General features: G+C 34.4%; 3 protein-coding genes across 3 annotated transcripts; 2 read left to right on the plus strand and 1 right to left on the minus strand.

Moving 5' to 3' along the window:
- Window positions 1-4,385: 4,385 nt before the first annotated feature.
- LOC21387279 (kinesin-like protein KIN-7N) lies at window positions 4,386-10,981 on the plus strand. The gene is made up of 18 exons (XM_010111824.2): window positions 4,386-4,604; window positions 4,690-4,779; window positions 5,454-5,572; window positions 5,670-5,783; window positions 5,868-5,949; window positions 6,044-6,111; window positions 6,202-6,279; window positions 6,423-6,565; window positions 6,642-6,744; window positions 6,829-6,909; window positions 7,097-7,165; window positions 7,248-7,307; window positions 7,406-7,528; window positions 8,231-8,506; window positions 9,003-9,089; window positions 9,353-9,511; window positions 9,612-9,875; window positions 10,332-10,981. Exons 1-18 carry the CDS (start codon window positions 4,460-4,462, stop codon window positions 10,767-10,769), a joined length of 2,499 nt encoding a protein of 832 aa, XP_010110126.1. The 5' UTR covers window positions 4,386-4,459; the 3' UTR covers window positions 10,770-10,981.
- Window positions 10,982-13,898: 2,917 nt separating this feature from the next.
- LOC21387280 lies at window positions 13,899-15,360 on the plus strand. The gene is made up of 3 exons (XM_010111825.2): window positions 13,899-14,398; window positions 14,524-14,611; window positions 14,724-15,360. The coding sequence occupies exons 1-3, from the start codon at window positions 13,931-13,933 to the stop codon at window positions 15,293-15,295; spliced, it is 1,128 nt and encodes a 375-aa protein (XP_010110127.1). The 5' UTR covers window positions 13,899-13,930; the 3' UTR covers window positions 15,296-15,360.
- Window positions 15,361-16,137: 777 nt separating this feature from the next.
- On the minus strand, window positions 16,138-20,734 carry LOC21387281 (pre-mRNA-processing protein 40A). Its single transcript, XM_010111826.2, has 18 exons — window positions 20,624-20,734; window positions 20,450-20,518; window positions 20,291-20,368; window positions 20,021-20,107; window positions 19,895-19,929; window positions 19,689-19,794; window positions 19,479-19,559; window positions 19,303-19,395; window positions 19,128-19,181; window positions 18,943-19,059; window positions 18,718-18,816; window positions 18,181-18,228; window positions 18,018-18,110; window positions 17,460-17,567; window positions 17,305-17,369; window positions 17,121-17,223; window positions 16,677-16,982; window positions 16,138-16,565 (listed from the first exon to the last, which is right to left on the minus strand). The coding sequence occupies exons 1-18, from the start codon at window positions 20,705-20,707 to the stop codon at window positions 16,431-16,433; spliced, it is 1,761 nt and encodes a 586-aa protein (XP_010110128.1). The 5' UTR covers window positions 20,708-20,734; the 3' UTR covers window positions 16,138-16,430.
- Between the last annotated feature and the right edge of the window lie 109 nt (window positions 20,735-20,843).

Below are 20,843 nucleotides of genomic sequence, written 5' to 3' on the forward strand. Positions count from 1 at the left end.
TCGTAATATGAAATTTGATTAGAGTTTGTGCTTTTTACCTCTAATAATCTGAGAAAGAACAGAAGATTTGAGAAATTTTCTCAATAGAAGTATGGTTGGAGAGTTTGTGCATTTTCTCACGAGCCAAACAGAGGGGGAGAGAGAGTGAAGAAATGATAAAGGTGAAAAGGAGAATGATGGAATAAGGTTCTTTTTTTTTTTTTTCTGAGTATGAGAGATTTAAAAACATGAATCTTTTGTTTTATGAATTTTTAAGATTTGACAACAATTTAAAAAAAAATAAAAAATAAAAAAAATAAATATGGTTATTTTTTAGCATGAATTAAACAATATCTAAGTAACTCTACTATATTAAAAAAAATAGCGTTTATTCAGGGGGGCCATGGCCACCCACAGCCCCCCTATGCCCTCCGTCATTGGTTATATATACACATAATGACGTGTGTAGCGTAGATGTAAAACAAAAGTAATTATTATTTGTTTTAGTTACTTAAAGCAGGTGGGAGATTCGACCAAAATATTGAAACAAAGCACTTATTTTATTTTTTATTCAAAATAGAGAGTGTAAACTGTAACCTCTTGACCATGATATATAATTTTAATCCTGGAAATAGGGTTGTTTCTTTGTCACGTTGACATATAAATGCAAGTACAATTAAAGGATATTCATCAGCACTATAATAAACATAAGTATGTATTTTCTTTTAACGCCTACTATATTAATGTTGAGAGTTTATATTCTCCTACGTACTTTCAATTTCTTTTTTCCTTAAGAAATAGTTTATTATATTCTACTAGATTGACGATAGAAATTTCAAGCGCATAATTCCCACAAAACCTTATTTGCCTCTCTTTTTCAAGTAACTTTTGTTTATACTTTACAAAACTTTCTGTTCAACGTCGCTGTTTATCTTCAAGCATGTCCCTTGCAGACGCAGTAGGACAATGAAAACCATATATATATATATATATCGGCTCCAAATTAATTTCCTCATTCCTTTGGTTAATTGGAATCAAACTGCGCTACAAGAAATTACACTTTCAGTGACTAAAACTAGTTAGTCGCCAAATATATTTTTCACTGACTAAACTTTAGTCGTGGAATTATTTAGTCAAGAGCTATATTATTTTCGGAACTAAAATCATCAGTAACCAATTATTTAGTCGCCGAAAGATACATTTAGTGACTAAATGCGTTTTTAGTTGCAAAAACCTATGGCGCCAAATATTAAAAATGGAGGGAAGACCAAATTTTTGTGACTAAAATAACCTAGTCATTGAAAATAATATTTAGCGACCAAAAGTTGGTCACTAAAGGTTTAAAATGTATTTTGCGACTAAACTATTAGTCATTGAACAACATAAAATCTTACAATTTCATTGACTAAAACACTTTTAGTCATTAAATCTATCTTTTAGTGACTAAGATTTAGTCTAAAAAAAAGTAAAAAATTTTATTTGGGTATCAAAATTAATAAATAACTAAGATCTTTTTTTTAACGAAATATAATTTTTTTATATAATCAATTAAACAATTAAACAACGAAGATAAAAAAAATGTAAATACCCATATATATATAAGTTTTAAAAAATAAAGTAAAAGATGTTGCTCTAATTATATAATATAAATAATCTAAAGGCTTTAATGTTAATAAATAGGATACAATTAAATTATCAAAACTTTATCTCTTTCTAAGTGGTTTCTTATTTTCTATGGAACCCTTAAATAGTTATATTTTTAAAACAAGAAACAAAGAGGATATTAGAGAATGATCATCTCACAAAATGAGTCTTTTACTTGTTTTGTTGTTTTATTTTTTTTAGTTTTCAATTTTTTTATTTTCTTTTGCTTAAGAGCCTCCTATAATGATTGGAATATTATTTCATGTCAAACAGTGAACATTTAAAATTATTATTATCCAAAGGCATCACAAATATCCTTCAGGCCCAACAATCACAAGTTTCGTCTTGGTTCAAGAAAAAAGTAAGAATATTATATATAATAGTTTGTTATTGTTCTATTACAAGTATTTTCCGCACTAACATTTGTAATAAATGACAAATTGAAACAACACGTAGATCATCACCAGGTGAAGTGAGTGAGTCTATGTATGCTCTATCATGTATGTCGGATTATCGAATTGATCAATATGGCAGATGTATAGTAAACGAAGTTCGATATATCATATAGAAAGTCGAGATGTTGGACGATCAACTCAAAATTATGGTGTTTGGGTAGAAGGTGAACATAATGGCAACACATGTGATTTTTATGGTATTATAACTCATATTTGGGAGCTCACCTATTTATTAGACCATAAAGTGGTACTATTTAAATGCACATGGTATAAGACTGATGGAAGGAATATATATATCAAGAATTTCTTATCACCAGCATAAATGTAAGCTTGAAGTGGTATCAAGATCAACCGTTTATCCTTGCAAACCAAGCAAACCAACTAAAAAACGTTTGCAACTAAAATTTTAATCATTGAATGCATGAATATCTAGTGACTACAAAATTTTAGTCGTGAAAAATTCTCTGACCGACTTTTAGCAACTAAGTAGCGACTATATTTTTTTAGTTACGGAAGGTTTTATGTGACTAAATTTAGACTTTCTATGACTAAAAAATTAGTTGTTAAAAGTCAAATCTTGTAGTGACTATCATTATCGCCCAATATATTAAATTATTAATGAATCAGATTGTATCTTTGCCCTTTTCTTTTGGAAAATTAGAGTAATGCCATGCTTATAAAGATTGTCATCCCTCCTTAGATACCCCCATTAGATTCTTGCTCCACGTTTTTTTTTTTTCCTTATGTTTTTGTGCTGATTGGACTATTGTTAGTTTGTTAATGTTTAAGTTGCAATATCACCAGTGTTCGCAGTCACTCGTCACCCTTAATCGGGGTCATTCGTTGAATGACCGCTAGTATCGGTTGTTGAAGTCGACAAGAAAAATCACAATCAATTAATATGTGACTCATAACCTAAAAAATTCAGTGGATGGCCTTCTAGAACCTTGGAATCACTCAATAAAAAAGGGGAAGAAAAATGAGCTAGCTCATGACTAGATCAGATTTGCACTGTCATTCTCGTACGTAATACCAATCTGGTGATGCTACCATGCTATCATCGTTACCAAATCTTTACCGGCCAAGGAGAATGGAGTGATTTTTTTTTTTTTTTGTTTTTTGAGAATTTATAAGTTGCTCTAAAATTAGGGATGACTTAATTTTGAAACTCATATGTACTTTGAATAAATAGGGAAACAAATATAAAGAGTTATAAGGAAAGACAAAAGAGGTAATTATATATATGTCTATTTTAATGCATACATGTCTCTAACATAACCCGTAAGAGATTATATTTCTATCTCTAGTTAACTATCTTTAAAGTTAGTTACACAAGTTTATAACCAACCAGATAAAATAGACAGATTGATAATATTATTGAATTAAAGACATATCCTAAACATAGAGGGTAAACATGATTATTTCGTGTAAATACTTCAAGAGACAAAAACCATGGAGTAATAATTATACTACTGGGGAAAATTTCAAAACGAGTTGAAATTTAACAAAATTTTTAGAATATTATAAATATGGCAAAAATGACATTATAATTATCATAATGATATCATATTTTGTATTACATAATGATATAGTCATTATTTTAATGACATAAAAATGATATAAAAATTGACTACTCTCGTAATATTTTAAAAATTTTGCTAATTTAGACTTTGATATTAAGGAGATGTTTAGTTGGAGGATTCAAACTATAATTTGAATCATGGTTAATAGTTCATTATAGTATTTTCTCTCATAAAAATATACGTAAATTGAAAATAATTCTAATCACATAATTTTAATCCATAAACTAAACGTCTCTTAAAATTTTACTGCGTGTAAATCACCCAAAACATGGAATCATATCCGCGGAAAAAAAAAGAATCATTGGACCCAAACTAGAAGGTAGGAATTGAGCCCATAATGGTTAATAGTTCGTTATAGTATTTTCTCTCATAAAAATATACATAAATTAAAAATAATTCTAATCACATAATTTTAATCCATAAACCAAACGTCTCTTAAAATTTTACTGCGTGTAAATCACCCAAAACATGGAATCATATCCGCGGAAAAAAAAAAGAATCATTGGACCCAAACTAGAAGGTAGGAATTGAGCCCATAAAATTTGGGCCGTTGTCCAGATCCAACATCTGTTCTGACCCAGACGCCATCTATACTTTCGTTTTGTTTTGTTTAAAAAAAAAAGAGGAGAATAGACATGTGGGTCCCGCGTAAAAATTAAACGTTGGAAAAGGAGATTTCAGTAAATCGAATAAATTTCAAATTGCCATAGGGCGTGTTGCCGCCTCCGAATAGCGAAGCCGAACCTCAGCAGTCGCAGAAAAGATCAGTGGAGAGAGAGAAAGAGAGCGCAGTGGGCGATGGAGAAGATCTGCGTGGCAGTCCGAGTGAGACCTCCAGTCTCGGAGGAATCTTCCACTGGAACCTTCTGGAAGGTCGACGACAACCGCATTTCTCTCCACAGGTCTCATGGAACCCCCATCTCCGGCGTCTCTTACGCTTTCGGTAAATCTCTAAAGCTTTTGGCTCGTCTTCTGATTTTGTATCGTTAGATCTCCCTTGTATGATTTTCATTTTCTCGTTTGTGAAGATCACGTATTCGATGAAAGTTGCTCAAATGCTATGGTCCATGAGGTTCTCACCAAGGATATAATTCACGCTGCTTTGGAGGGTATTAATGGTATGGTTTATCTCTCTTCTTAGGCTTTGAATTTTGTAATTTATTTTTTGGAAAGGGTATTTTGAGCCAGGCTTTATATTTTCTGATTTGATTAACTAATTTTAATTGGATTATCAGAAGAACTATTTGGTTTTTTTTTTTTTTTTTTTTTTTTAATAATTAGAATTCTAGGTTCATTGACATATTGCAGATTTTCGAGTACGAGGTCTCTGTTTAGTTGCTGACAAAACATGGGAAAAGATATTAGGTTGAAATCTTGGAATTTCAAACTTCTTAGCTAAGCTGAGGACGTTTGTTCGGATAGGAAGTTTTTTTTTTTCCCCTCTTTACTAAGAAGATTAACTTAAGGGTATTTGAATAGCGTGAGGCTAATTTTATTTACTGGGAACTCTGCAGTGGTAAATAATATATTTCTTTCGATCAAAGTTGAATGAAAAGCCAGAAATAATGAGATTAAAGTAGAGTATCGTGAAAAACCAGAAATAATGGTTTTGATTATTTTCTTCATTATTTCGGGCATCGTGATTGTCATTCCTGTCATTGTACAATAAAATCACTTGTTAAATGAATTTGACATGCCTGATTACAAGAATTAAAACGATTTTACCCTGCTCATTTTTATGCTCCATGACAATTGGATATTAAGATGAAGTAATCTCCTGTAATGTTTACAGGCACCGCATTTGCATATGGACAGACGAGCAGTGGCAAGACTTTCACCATGAACGGTTCTGAAAGAGATCCCGGAATTATTCAGCAGGCAGTCGAAGACATATTTGAAAGGATTCAAATGGTAACACCCCATACGGTTGTCTCTACTCTCTAGAGTTGATGCATTACAAAATTAAGCGTTAAAGTATATTTTACTTAATTTTGTTTTATTGTCACAGATGTCAGATCGAGAGTTTTTGATTCGAGTCTCGTACATGGAAATTTACAACGAAGAAATTAATGATCTTTTTGTAGTAGAGAACCAGAAACTGCAAATTCATGAGAGCTTGGAGGTCGGCTATTGACACTTTCTAACAATTTGCAAGACTCAACCTTAGATCTATTGGATAATGAATTGGTTGGTTCTTTCTTTCCAGCGTGGCATATTTGTTGCTGGCCTCAGAGAGGAAATTGTCAATAATGCTGCGCAGGTGTTAAAGCTACTTGAATCAGGAGAAGGTTTGAAAGCAAAGTTTATAGGCCTTGGGATTTACCTTTTCATCTTTTTCATCAAAGCGCAGGCTTATATATGTCTGAAAACTGTCTGTTTCAGCTAATAGGCACTTCGGTGAGACAAATATGAATATTCGAAGCAGTAGATCGCACACAATATTTAGAATGGTCAGTCTTCAAAATATGTTTTGTTACAAGAGGAATCTCGTAAGAAAGTTTATGCACTCTTAATTTATGTTGTATATCTTATGCATATAGATAATTGAAAGCAAGGGGAAGGATACCAATTCTTCTGGCGACTGTTTAAGCTTTGATACAATTCGTGTCTCAGTCTTGGTAGGTATCTTTTTGTTATGTGGGTAAAGTAGATGATCTCCAAATAAACAACCGGTTCTGTATTGTTTTTAATGACCGCAACTCTTCTATGTTTGATTTACATAGTTTTGTTGTTCATGTTATTTTCAATGCTTGGAATAAAGAATTTGGTCGATTTAGCTGGGTCTGAACGGATTGCCAAAACCGGAGCTGGTGGAGTACGTTTGAAGGAAGGAAAGCACATTAACAAGAGCTTAATGGCTTTGGGAAACGTGATTAACAAACTAAGTGATGGGGCAAAGAACAGGTATTTTCTTCTCTTTAAATCATTTCGTTTGAATAAGCAATTATATGTTTATTAATAACAACTTCTAATAATGCAGAGGCCATGTACCTTATAGAGATAGTAAACTGACCCGCATACTTCAACCTGCCCTTGGTGGGAATGCCAAAACTTCCATTATATGCACTGTAGCACCGGAAGAGGTAGCATACCATTTGTTACCCACGTTGTTCTAAAGAAAATAAATTTAGGGACGATTAACTAAACTTTGTTACTGAAACATTTAGATACACGTTGAGGAAACCAAGGGAACTCTCCAATTTGCTAGCAGAGCCAAGCGCATTGCCAACTGTATTCAAGTTAATGAGGTGCGCCGTATTTCAGTATTTAATCAATATTCATCTTTACATATACTTTTCCTATGGGACTGGATAGCTTGATACTGTGATACATTTCTTTGGTTACTCGCAACAATTGTAAATTGTGTTTTTTTTGGTGACATAAAAAACTCCTTGTAAATACATGAAACCTTAGTCATAATCAAAGTTGCTGTAGATTTTGACAGAAGCAGCCTTGTTGAAGAGGCAAAAGCAAGAAATAGAAGAGCTCCGTAAGAAGCTTCAGGTGATGATCATGTTTTACTTGTTGACACAAGATGACAAGAAAAGGATTTTAAGACAAGCTAACGTCGTTAATATTTATATAGGGATCTCATTCTGAGGTGCTGGAGCAACAAATCTTAAAATTACGCAACGATTTGCTCAAGGTAGTATATTCTTTGTTAAGACTTAAAAAGAGTTAAATCACACGTGTTTAGTATAGATATAATTAAATCATGATCACTATTCTATTTTTTCTTTTCAGTATGAATTAGAGCGTGAAAAGCTAGAAATGGAACTAGAAGAGGAAAGAAAATCTCACAAGGAAAGGGAGCTGCAGATGAGTAATGTTGCTACTTTTTCAGACGTTGACCGGAGCTCTAGTCAGGTATAGCTCATGCAAAGCTATGGCTACAAAATAGTTGTTATGTTAAAGAACTCTCTACCTAGAATATTATTTCTTTCCCGACAGTTTGCCGTTTCCAGAGTATGACCCTCTCACGACACAACTCACCTAAGCCTCACAGTAGCCTTGTACTTTCTGCAATCTGGATAACAAATTGCAAGTCGTATAAGAAACCCATGCCACTACATCGTACAGTCTTATTTTTATTTTATAGTCATTAGTCATTTTGTTTTTGTTGCCGCACATTAAGGATACTGTCTTGGATATAACCAAGGAGGGGCTCTTTGAGTGTATAGCATTTTGGCGTAACATAAACATTTGGCTTTAGTTTACTGACTTCTTAGTCGGTATTTTTAAAAAAATTGGCTCCATTAGAATAACTATATGTTTAGTGTTTACTCCTTACTGTATTACAGTCAAATTTGAAATGTCAATAGCATGCTGTTTGGATAAGTATATGCTTGTCGAAAAGTTTCATCATAAAGATAACTAGATTAGCATAAAATTTTGGTCTTGTTGCAGAGGTGAACATCTTTGTATTTAACAAATATATAGCTATAATATGCAGATGTTAGTACTCATGCAAGGATTCAGTTGTTATTTTAGGCAGGTTTCAGATATTTATTCACTTAAATGTGTATTTGGATTATTGCTTTTGCTATTGACATTAAATTTTACTTGTAGGGTCAAGATTCTGGAAGATATAATGACAGTAACGGCATAAGTCGAGGAGATAGCTTTGCAACCCCTTGTTTCAAGGCCGCTTCCAATGCCTTTGTTGCCAGACGATCTAATTATTCTTCGTTGCCTCATTGTAGTCCTCTTCCAGATACTATGAGTGCTGTAGCTGATGAGGACACATGGCTGAAAATGAATGGAGGCTACATAGCTGACCTCGATTCTCTTCAAATCACTCCTGCACGGAAAGTTCAATCTTTTCCTTCAAGTGAAGTAACTCCTGTGAGTTCGTGTTTCTCTTTACACTTTACTGAAACTGATTGTGTTTGTTTCAACTTTCAAATTTTTAGGTTCTTTGTTTTGCTTATTTACTTGTATGGTGATTACACGAATTGATATAACATAATTGAAACAAGATAAGAAAAAAGTACACGATCATTAGTTGAGTACTGCACTAATGTCCTCTTCCTGTTAATTTTCTTTTTAGAACATAAAGTTTTAATTTTTGTTGAATTAGGAGATATTTGGTTTCAATAGAACCAGATTTTAGGGGATATGATAGGTGTGTAAATATAGATAGTCAATAACTAAAAATTAGGAAATTTTGTTAGTGTACAACCTGTAGTTTTCTATTTTAACTCCTTGTATTTTCTATTTAACTAAAGCACTGTAAATCATTCTTTTCACGGCAATATACAGTCTTTTTCCATACCTTCTGCTCGCCTATTATTTTTAAAAAATTGTTTTGATTGGTCTCTTAAACTCTAATTGTTATCAGGGTTGTTCAAACGAAAACTACAAAGAGGACGTTCAAAATCTTAAGAGACAATTAGAACTTGCCATTTACGAGAGAGATGAACTAAAGGTGAGTGTAATGTCACCTTCCTTATCTTTTCTTGGATCTTGTTATTTAAACCACATGTACAGACCGCGAAATCCATAATTTTATCTTGAATCTTTCTATTTTTTCTGTGTGCTATGTGCAACTGCAAATCCTGCTTCAACCGTGTTCCTATTCCTATGCTGGATAGTATTATGTTTCTCAATTATCTATATGACTTTGTATATCCCTTAAAAAAATAAAAAAAGGCAAAACTGACTTTGTATATTGGGACCTTATGCTTACAGAGGAAGCACACGGAACAAATATTATTGAATAATCAATTGATGAGCGAGTTATCTGAACTTCAAGCAGAAGCACGGCTAATTCAAGAAATCCCTCGAAAGCTTTGTGAATGTGCAGCAAATTGCAAAGATGTTTACATTGACGTTTTATCAATGACACAGGTCATACTATTTTCGCTTGTCAATTTCTTCTTTCCGACCTCTATTTGCTGATATTCAATCGCAGCGCATAACATACTTGCCATGCAATTTGTCTTTACAGAGTTTTATATCCGACGGAAAATCTTCCACCTCAAAATTACTATCAAGCATGAGCGAAATTGGTTGGAGCTTATTCACAGCTCTGGAAACCCATTTCTCAATGGTACTGGAGAGTCCTTTTTCACGGAACGATCATCTAATTCAAGAACAGCACAAAGTTCTCTGTGAGAGAATGAAGACCACAATCACATCCTTGGTATCATCAGAAAGAGCAAGCCTTGAGGATCACAATGTGATGAATTCACTTTGCAGATGTGAACACAAGGTAGCTGCCTGTTCACGACTATCAAGACATAATTCGTTAGTTGTGATTTTCTTTTCTACCATATTGCTGGGGTGCTTTTTCTTTAACTGTATGTGTCTCTAAAACTTTCGTGTCTCATTCTCTTGTATAAAACGATATTAGGAGCCAATAAGTAGGCTTATAGTTAGATTTCTTCTAAGTTGTATTCCTTTACAAAAAAAATTAGAGGAATTAATTATTTCTTACAATAATGGTTCTCTATTGAACAATGGAAAAATAAATCAATTTTCCCCCTATTACCTTAACCTAACCGTTTCCTTCATGGTACACATCAGCAGATAAACTCATCAAACTTTTTAATGTTGTATCACCAGAAAGAAAAGAACATTTTAAACAGACATCAGCAGTCAGAACTTAGATTAAAAGAAAATGAAAGGTGTTTTCCCCTCTCATATTTAGGATTTTTGTGTGATAAAGGACTGCGCTCTGGAAGGAAGAACTACATGTTGGAAGGAATATTTGAGCAATGAACTCAACATTGTCAAGGAAAGATATCATGACCTGGAGAGAGAGTTGCACATTAATAACCTGCTTCTGGAGGAATCTAAGCGAAGATACAATAATTTGGAAACTGAGTATCAACATCTGAAAGAAGAAAGAGATTCTTTGTGCAAAACAGCCTCCGAATCGTCTCAGAAACTCGCACTTGTTACTGACCAGAAGGAAAATGTTTTGAAGGGTCTGAACACTGAATTCCAGAGAAGGAAAGATCTTGAAGAGAAGATCAAACAGTTCAGTGTTGCTTTTGCCCGTCGGAAGACATCACTTGTGTCTTTTCACAGTGACTTTAAGTCGAAAATTGAGAAACTGAGAGCTGAAAATCCAGTTTCAGCACCCAAATCCTTCGGGTGTTGAAGATTTATTACAAGAAGTCACTTGACTAGTTTCCTTGCCTAGGTTATTATTATGCTTCACTTGTGAGCTCATTCTATCTCGGTTGTATACTAGTCTTCTAAATGTTCATACTTTTCTTGTCGTTGTTTCATACACTAAATTGTTCCAGGACAAGCCCAGTACTCCGAACTTCTATTTATTTTCATTATAACTTGATTCTTGAACATTTCCGATCAGCAATTAATAAACTTTTAGCAAGTAGACCATTCAGTATATGTTTTTGCTGAGGATATAAAATGGGCATGAACCATTTAAAGATATGTTTAGATTTTTCTCTCAAGCCAATACAACAGAATATCCAATATCTCAGACCGCTTGAGAAATAAGATGAATTCAATCCTGCAGCAAGAAGAAAGTGTCTTCTCTCTTTTTGTTGATTGGATAAACAGCGTATTCATGAGAGCCTTTCTTTACAGATTGGGATTCTTTTTTAACTGCATGCCCTTCGGCCATTCCATATCGGACCAGTGCATTGCTAGGTGTTTGAAAATTCGATGCCCCACAGAGCTATGTAACTATATGTGTACAGTATATTAGCTATGCATATGTTAGTAGAGGTATCGCTCTTTGATTACTGTTTGCATGATAAGTCACTTTTATACTTTTGGAGCGTAGAGTATAACAGAGTATTTGCGCTTTGCGTGCTTCAATTTTACTTTTTTTGGGGATACAGCAAGGATGAAGGACGTGAACATTATGTGGCTCATCTTCAATCTCTATTTGGTTTTTTATTTATTTGGGGAAAAAAACAAAAAAAAAATGATAAAGTATTGATAATTACCATCACCATGTCTCATTACCTTAATGTCGTGTGGCTCCTTCTAGCGAGAAAAACAAAAGTCGTCTTAATGGCCAAAAGGACAAATAGCAATTTCTCATAAACAATGTGAGGAGACGTGTTCTGCCCATTGCCACACCTAGGTAATGGGTTAGATATAAATTTTCTTCATTTCACCGATTTAAGTTTAAAATTTGAGTTTTGTTATAATAAAAAATTTTCAGAAATAATCACATCTAATTTTTTTATTTTAATAAAAAACTCTCACATAAAATCACATCTCATCTCAAATTAAAAACTCGAATAGCTCATAATTTATCTCATACCTTTTCCTTTCGAAATGGAGAAAGGTGAACTTTTTATTTTTTTTTTATTTTTTGTTGAAACAAGAAAAGTTGGACAATATATCATTTCTTTTTCTCCCTTCAAAGTGTATTTTTAAAAACTTGACAAAGCAAAAATTTTCAAGATTTCAATTAGCCCTAAAAGTAATGGCGCACTTGTTCTTTAATCGAGTGCGTTAAAGATGTTGATAAGATTGTGACGGAAATTGAGACCTATGCCACATCCCATCAACATAATGCAAAACAAACTCAAATATAGATACCCCACCACAACCATAATCCAAAATAATAAAAGAATCTATAGATTATTCACCACATGGACAAATATTTAGTAAAAGTGTCTCAAGTTAGGTACAACAGATTCTTCACACTAATTAGACTCCGTGATTATTGCATAATGGCCAATTCACGGGGACATTATTATATCAGATTAAGGTTTAACATGAAAATTATATCAGATTCACATATTCCTTTAGTTGGATCATCGTGGTTTTTCTTTTAAAAAGAAATCAATCCGAAAATTCCATCTCTATGCTGGTGTAGACTATCTAACAAGTTTCTCTTAATGTTGGTAGACCTTGATGTTATAACAAACACATTTGGAATTGAATTTTGTCTTTATCGAGAATGAAGACAAAAGGACCAGTTTTTTCTTTTCATTTTATGTTTCAAAAGGACAAGAAGAAAGAATAGCATCAATAACTTTATGGTTAGTTTCAATTTTGTATTCCTTAGTGAGATCCTTGTGAGCAACGAGAATCTTTTACTCATATCATGATCAGGAAAAGAGTTGAAATCAAAGAGAGATTGACTAGTTATCATAATTTCTGGAAGATTTTCTCGAGAAAATTTATACCGTACTTGTTAACAAAAATGATTTGTCACCTGAAACTCACAAATGTCATAGCGTTTACTCCCTTTCTTGGTCCCCGAATTCCCATGTTCATGATTATGCTTGCATTTACTTTTACCCGATATCTAGAGCCTGCCCCAATAAAGACATTATCAGCTTTCCTTTTCTTCTTTATTGGAACAAAATAAAGAAAATATCAAAGTGCCTTACTGCCTTTATAGAAGGGGCAGAAGCCAGAAAACCCGTTTATCATGACACATGCAAACAACACATGTTTTATGCTGCGTAACAATAATGTGTAGGGATAATAACAAAAGATCTACCCGCGTTTTATTAAACTGTTGTGTGTTAAAAGTAAAAACTAGCTCTTATATGTAACGTCATCGAGTAAAAAACCGCTTTTAACTTTGCACAAAATAATAAAAGAGATTTTTAACACGATTTGTAAAATACGAGAATTACATGCAACATTCCGCATATAAGTATAATAAGGTGGAACATATTAATTTAATAAAACAATAAGAGAGATTTGTGTTGCAATCCCTATTATGTAATACGTTATGGGGTTTGAGTTATGACTCCAAGCAGAATCATTCAATTTGCCCCTGCTGCTCCTACCAGCCTTCCTTTTTTTTTTTTTTTTTTTGGTTACTCTCTCTCACAGACAAGACAAAATTTGTTGGGGGACCATTTTTATCAACTCTCTATGTGTTTGCATACACAGAGAGAGATAGAGCTTTGACCAAGAAAAGATAGAAAACAGACGTGCAATCATTTGTTTTCTTATGCAAAACAGACCAGAACCAAAGACAAAAGATAAATAACACACCCAAATCTTACAACTTTTTCTGCGTCCAGGCAATCTTGGAAAGTTGGAATAAGCTACCCCCAGCATTTAAAGACGTACAACCTAGATTGTTTGGACTCTCTCTCCTCTCTCCTCTCTCTTTCTCTCTCTCTAAAGTCTCAATAAATGCACGATCTTCCCTTTCTCTCTGTTTTGTTCAGTTCCCAAACTGACAGACACGTATAATCCTCAATTTACTCTCCCATACCTCAAAACCGTATCCTCTTCCAATTGATCAAACTACACTTGCAAAACCAATATCCTCATATTTTCTCATTCACTAAGCTCACAATTTTTGTTATGGCTTCCACAATAACCAAACCTGCTAAACAACTTGGAGAGCTTCTACAACAACAACAAGAGCCTTTTGTCCTTGACCTTTACTTGGTTGATAGAGGGTATCTGAAAAAAGGCTTGAATTTGAACTCAGAAGCCGGTTTTGGATGCTGCAATGGCAATTCAAACAAGGTCTCGAAAAAGGGTATTCCTAGATGTTCAAGAATATTGAGAGCTTTAGTTAACAAGTTTACTCACAGCACTAAATCGAGGAACACTAAGAGTTGTGGGGGAAAATTTAGTGACAATAATGGCCAAGTAGTAGCTGAACCAGATTGGTTTTCTTCAGCTAGTAGTACTACGGTGTTTAATTTGTGCTCCGAGAGTGATAAAGCTAGATCACCGACCAATTCATTGCGTGAAAATCATGAGTCAGTTGTTGCAGCAAACACTTTGGAAGCTTTGAGATTCAGCTATGTAACAGAGAAAGAGGTATGAATGCTAATTTCCTTAGCACCCTTTTCGTATTTTTCGCTAAAAATTTTGGTTTAGTTTAAGACTATATAAGATCACTTATGTGTAGTTAATTTGGTAAGGTTTGTTAACAAAGCCAACAGGTTTATGTAGGTGGAGAGTTTCAATGTCAATTCACGGCAAACAATAAACAGCACAGCCCCCTTTCAGTACTAGAACAACTACCTTCATGTCAGTACTCTCTCTCTGAAACATAACCTAATAATTATTTTGGCTTTGCTTAATCCACAATATTTTTTTTTCTTCTGAATCTATATTGGGTTTTGTTTGTTTAAATAAACAGCCCAACTCAAAGTTCGAACAAGGCAAAATCAAGAGGATATTGAAATGACTTGTACGGTCATTCTGCCCAACAAATTGGTCAGTACTGAAGATTTAAGTTCAATGTTTTCAGCTTCTCTCTGTGAATTACATTTTCACTCTGATTCACAAAAGCCAATCAGAAATGGTATTGGAGTTACTGATGATATTCCAATATTGGAGCTCATCAAGTCTAATAATACTTCATCAAAGTTTCTGAAATCCAAGAGAATGCTACAACAAACAAGGCAGCTTTTGTTTGACTGTGTGAGAGAAATTGTGGAAAGCCAAGTAAAGAAGGAAAAAGTGAAAACGTGTGAAGGACTTTTGGGGCCTGAGGAGCTTGGGAATCTTGTTTGGGAGAAAATGAAGGCGTGGGGTAAACAAGTTGGAGATGAGACCAATAACATAACTTATTTGTTGGGTTTGGACTTCTTCGATTCTGCTCAAGAATGGTTTGGTTTTGACCAAGAAAAGGGGGAAATTTGTTCAGAGATTGGAGATTCCCTTGCAGAAGAGATTGTGAATGACTTTGTTATTGAATTAAGCAACTGAGATTTTTTGGCACCAATCACTTGTTGAGCAAGGGACTTGTAACATAGTACTTTTTTTTTCCTACTCGCCGGTAGTAAATGTATCTTAGTAATCATATTTTTATTGAATTTAGCTAGTTATATATTCATTCATTATTATGATTTGCATACATTGTGATATTAAGAAACGCATTATCATAAAAGTTCCTGTTAATTAATTATATGCAATACCTTACTCTCAGCCTCACTTCCTCGGAGAGCGTTTTCTTTACAAAAGATATTTATTCATCACGTCATTGAAAGTGAGGTAATCATAAACATGAGCACATGAAATGAAAGCACCCCGTTTACGCACGTAAAGTGGGTACGTTAAAAAGGGCTCATTAGAAGTTCGAACATTTAGCATCGATGTTGATATATTCCAACTACTTTTCGTCATGCTCGTTCAAAACGATGTGCTGTAAAATTTATGTTAGTTGACTATGAATCTTAACGACACGTCGTCCTAATTTTGAAGGTTCGTGTCCTTGGATGTGAAACGACATGTAGTTCTGGGATACAAAAATTTCTTGTCGTTTTCTGTTCAATAAATACAGCTGAAAATTGAAATACAAGCACCAACCACTTTATCCAGTTGTTAACCATCAGTGCAAGGCATACTAGTCAGATTTCAGTTATCTGATGATATATTACTTCTTTTTTTTTTTCTCCTGCTCTTAACTTTGTAAATACGAACAGATTATGCTGGCGCAAGAGAAAGCACCACTTGCCAGCCACTGCAACATTTATAAATGGCATCCGGAAGTAGGTAACAAATCAAGTCTCTCGGTCTTATTGAAAAATAAAAAAATAAAAAAATGCAAATAATTAGAAGTGCTCGTATTATTTGACCCTTGTGCTTTCCTACAAATCACTAGTTCATTTTTCCATTACATGTCCCGTTGATCTTTTCCTAAACGCCCCATGCTAACACAGAAATCCAACATACCTTTCCATACGTCATTCAGGAACACAATTTGTTACAAATTAGTCCTACTGTCATAATTAACAATGCATACACCGTATCATCTCTGAAACCATACTATGTATGCCCGACGAAGATGTGTCCACTATGTCTAGGCCATGAAATTACCTGAATCTTCCACAAACCAATACGACTACTGGATTTCTTCATCCTCCCCAAGCTCTCCATCTTCAAGTTCCTCATGTCCGCCATTTCTGCGGGAGTCCCGGTGGTCTCTCCGGTGCTTTTTATGCCGGCTTTCACCATCTGATTCGGGTGAGTAAGCATGCTGCCAAGAAATGTCGGGGAAAAGAAATGTATGAAATCCAAGTACAGATGAGATTAGAACCTTTCAAAGACATCAGAAATGGAAAGCTAACTTCGAAAGTTATCAAAGTACTTTTCTTGATTTTTTGCGGTCACTGCTATGTTTGCGTTTCTTAGAATCTTCTTTCTCATCCTTATCTGAACTTATGTCATCTGTAGCACTTTGATGCCGCTTCCGGTGTTTCCTGTCTCTGTCTCTGTCTCTGTCTTTTTCCCTTTTCTTATCCTCTTTATTACCATGGCTATCAGTTATGTCCATGTTCTCACTATCTGTATCTTCCTTCTTAGATCGTTCCTTCCCTTTTTCCCTTTCACGATCTCTATCCTTCTCCTTCTCTTTTCGCTTCTCCTTCTCCTCCCTCTCCTTTTCTTTTCTGGCCTGCAACAATTAAAAGATCATATAAAACATACAATCAAATGATCAAAACGCATTGGCCAAACAATATCAAACATGAATGCATTCTAAAGAACTTGCTGAACAAACTCTAATCCATGGAACCAAATCCAAACCACATACTTTTTCTTCCTCGCGCTTCCGTTCTTTCTCTTTAGCCTTCTCCTGTAGGTGTGTAATGTATTCCTCAAAAATGTCCCTTGTCACGCTCTCCTCACCAATTGCTCTAATGACAATTTCAAAAGAGTTAAAAAATTAATCTCATTAGAGATTGCAACAGACATTCTCAATTTTGTGGTAAGTGAACCTGTATTCTTGGCACTCTTCAAAAAGTTGTCTACAATCCTCCCAATTAGAAGTTGTAGTTATTTCCTACAAGCACAACAATCAAAATTGTATAGCATCAGTGAGCACGCTGCAATATACACTTCTCTCCTTAAATAGCACGCTATTTAGCTATACCTTTTTACTGTGTAATAGCTTAGTGAAGTCATCAGCAAGACGTTGACGCTTTTTAGTTTCTTTCTCCTCTTTCTCCTTGGCTCTCTCTAGTAACTCCTCATATACAAGCTTCAAGAAAGAAACTACGTGTTAGAGAAGCACGAGAATAGATGGTGTGCATATATAAACCATGCCTCCCGCAAAAATGGAAAACATCTTATATCTCCAATGCAGCCAATGCTATATTCGGCAACAAAAAGAAGTGTGAAAATGGTATATTTGATATGTTAGTCTAATTCATTCTATGCATAATGATATTTCAAATGCTTACTACCTTTTGTCCTAATTATCAAGCTTTGGTGTATAAGGAAACTTATAAATGTCAATGTTGTAAATGAAAGAAAAGGTCTACACAAACCAACAGCAACTAAATGCCAAATCTAGCAACAAAAATAAAATAGCGTTGCACTGGAGAGTAGTTTTCTTATCTAAGTGCCTAAATTTGGCATTGGCATATTAATTTCACAATACATTAAAGATGCTCTTAAATTGTATTTAAAAAAAAAAAAAGAAGCGTACCTTTAAGTTTATCTCTAATATTGGAGGAGAACCAATGTCTTCCAAGATAGCTGCCTTGAAGTCATCAAATGTCCAGCTGGATTCAAAGGAAACCTGAAGAGGGAGGGAAAAGTTATAAACTATGCATGCTCTTCAAGTGCCATAGAAGTTCACAAAAACCAACCTTCCCCAACTTCAGTGTGTCTTTCACACGAGCTTTGTCATCATGATACTGTCAATAAACAGAAGGGATAATGTTACTCGTACATGCAATCAAAAGCATCTAAAGGTTTTAATTACATCTAGCGTATATATAATAATATTAAACTGGATGACTGGACGCAATGTTAAGTCAGTGCCTCAAAATACTTGCATCACAAAATTTTTTTTATAAAAAAATTAATAAAACCATGAAAATAGGACAGCTCAAGTCTGAGGGAAGCTCAATAGTAGCATCAGAAAAATTCATCATCCAAATCTGTAAACAAAATATTGACTCGAGCAAAATTAGTTGAGATGGACTGCAAGAACTAGCATCACACAAATCTAGAATTTTAAACATCACATGCAAGTCATTTTAAACCTCCAACACTTGGGAGGCGAGGGAAAATATCATTTTTTTCTTCCAACAGCCATCAAACAAAACAAGAAGATCATATCTTATTTGGAAGCTCCAAAGTGGATTAAGTAACCAATAGACAATTCCAAAAAGAATCCTTACCTGTTTCTCTAATTCTTCAGTAACATCCTCAAACAGGTCTTTAGGTGTTGAGCCAGAGGTATTTGATGCAACAGCTTCATACTGAGGCAAATCCTTAACCTACCATCCAGAAATAGCAACACTCAATAAGAGACCCACTCCTATAAAGACTGTTATGATTTCTTTTAATCTACTGCATCTCCTTCTTCAAATGTTACACACAAAAGTGAAAGAGAGGTTGACTACCTTCAAACAATAATCCCGCCATGGAGTTTTAGCAGTAAGAGCAGCAGCATCAATATGTTCTTCCATAAGCTTGCGAAACTCGTCACGGTTTTTCCTCTCAACTCGCCTCAATTGTTCCTTATATTTGGTCAAAATAAAATAAGTAGACAATATAAGAAATAAAAGCTCATTAATATGGACTATACCTTCTGTATCTTCTTTTGTTCCTCTTCTTCCTTCTCCAGGTCACGGATGTAGTCCTGCCGCAGACAACCACAAAAGGACAAATGTAAACAAGCAATATATATTTTCCAATTTTTTAAAAAAGCTTTTAGATAAAGAAAAAAAAAATAATAGTAAAAAAAAAAGAAGAGAATATACCTGGAAAATGAGCAAGCGATCAAGCTTCTCAAGGCGCAAGCATCTCTCATCATCCTCCAGGCGAACTTGAACTTTTCGCCACTGGCTATTCACCTGCAAATGGCAGCCAATTTGTGAGGGGGTATAAATAAAAAGTATTCACAATAAATAATTGGTTATTAATATATGTAGTATACCTTAATGAAGTCGCAAGATTCTAGAAATTTCCTGTATTCTGCTGCATTCCGACGATGCTCTTCTGCAGCCTTTTCTTTCTCCTGCGCTCAAGTATACAATTTCACCATACAAACACATAAACATTGGTACATACAAATCTGTAGTTACTTATGAATCAGTACTTCACCGTGTGATTTATAAATGAACTAGGTAAAAGAGTAGACTGTTACCTTCCTTTCAAGTTCCACAATGTAGCTTTCAAAAAGATCTTCTCTATCTCTAGCTCGTTCAACAGCCTTGAAGCGTTCATCATTTTCAAACATACTTACAGCTTTGCTGATCAGGCACAAAAGTTCAATCGCAACATTTAAAACACTTATCATTGTCACAATTCATCTGATATAAAACTATTCATGATACAGGAAAAGGAGAGAACCTCCATCTGGTGGATGATGTGAGTTCTTTGGACTCCTGAAAAAAGGATAGAGGTAGGAAAATGAGTTACAAAACATGTGCTCTGAAGAGGAGATTTACTTTTACATGAAAATAATAGCCAACATACTTCCAACATTATCGTGAATTCTTCCCTAGCTTTTTTCTGCCTCATGCGCCTCTCTTCAGCCTCCAGCTTCTTCCTTTGACCCAAGTACTGAAACAGAACAGATGCGTATTAACTTTATGTTGATGAGACAAGATCGGAGACATCATTAAACATGGCTTGAACACACCACACAACAAGGAAAGGGTACACCGTTCCGAGCACAATACCATCTAAATGTAATTAAACTAATCCACAACAAAAGGAGTCCTGTGAGACTATTTAAAATAATACCTCATTAAATGCTTGCTTCCTCTCACCTAGTGTTTTCAGAGCACCATATCTTTTGTCATTGATAATTTCTCTCATTGCCTGGTATGAATTTCAATATCAGTCATAAGCTTATTAGGAAAGATGAAGATGAAAAGAGTACACAATGTATAGTGAAGCTACCTGTTCCCAGGTCCAATCAGACTGAACATTTGCAGATTCCAAAAGTGATTTGAATGCGTTTTTTGCCTCCTAAAGAAAAAGAATAATTGGTGAGAGGAGGAAACGAAACTTTTCATAGTGTTTCCCAATTAGTGGAAACAAATTGAACCAAAACATCAAATTCTAGGGCTGTACCTGCTTATTAGCAAATACTAAAGGTTCATCATCTACTGGTTTCTCCTCCACAGGAGTTACATTTATTTTTCCCGCAACTGCCATGCCTTTTTTTGCCTCCTGCCAGAGAAAAAAACGAACTTAGAAAAAAGAAAATTTAGGCATTTGATTTTAATAAGCGCCTTCCGAATCTATGAGCGGGTATCAGCATTTTGCGATATGAGCTAGTAAAAACTTTTTT

Source organism: Morus notabilis, unplaced genomic scaffold (genome assembly GCF_000414095.1).
Source record: "Morus notabilis unplaced genomic scaffold, ASM41409v2 Scaffold1072, whole genome shotgun sequence".
NCBI classification, from domain to species: Eukaryota; Viridiplantae; Streptophyta; class Magnoliopsida; order Rosales; family Moraceae; genus Morus; species Morus notabilis.

What these genes read in the sequence shown, in the direction of transcription:
- LOC21387281 (XM_010111826.2), bottom strand. Translation starts at nt 20,707, where the DNA reads ATGGCAGTTGCGGGAAAAATAAATGTAACTCCTGTGGAGGAGAAACCA. An exon ending in AACAAAAGAAGATACAGAAG is followed by an intron (nt 19,060 to 19,127) that starts GTATAGTCCATA and finishes ACCAAATATAAG; the next exon opens with GAACAATTGAGGCGAGTTGA. An exon ending in AGCTATTACACAGTAAAAAG is followed by an intron (nt 17,370 to 17,459) that starts GTATAGCTAAAT and finishes TTGTGCTTGTAG; the next exon opens with GAAATAACTACAACTTCTAA.
- LOC21387280 (XM_010111825.2), top strand. Translation starts at nt 13,931, where the DNA reads ATGGCTTCCACAATAACCAAACCTGCTAAACAACTTGGAGAGCTTCTA. An exon ending in GCTATGTAACAGAGAAAGAG is followed by an intron (nt 14,399 to 14,523) that starts GTATGAATGCTA and finishes CAAAGCCAACAG; the next exon opens with GTTTATGTAGGTGGAGAGTT. An exon ending in ACTAGAACAACTACCTTCAT is followed by an intron (nt 14,612 to 14,723) that starts GTCAGTACTCTC and finishes TTAAATAAACAG; the next exon opens with CCCAACTCAAAGTTCGAACA.
- LOC21387279 (XM_010111824.2), top strand. Translation starts at nt 4,460, where the DNA reads ATGGAGAAGATCTGCGTGGCAGTCCGAGTGAGACCTCCAGTCTCGGAG. An exon ending in TATTTGAAAGGATTCAAATG is followed by an intron (nt 5,573 to 5,669) that starts GTAACACCCCAT and finishes TTATTGTCACAG; the next exon opens with ATGTCAGATCGAGAGTTTTT. An exon ending in TACGCAACGATTTGCTCAAG is followed by an intron (nt 7,308 to 7,405) that starts GTAGTATATTCT and finishes TTTTCTTTTCAG; the next exon opens with TATGAATTAGAGCGTGAAAA.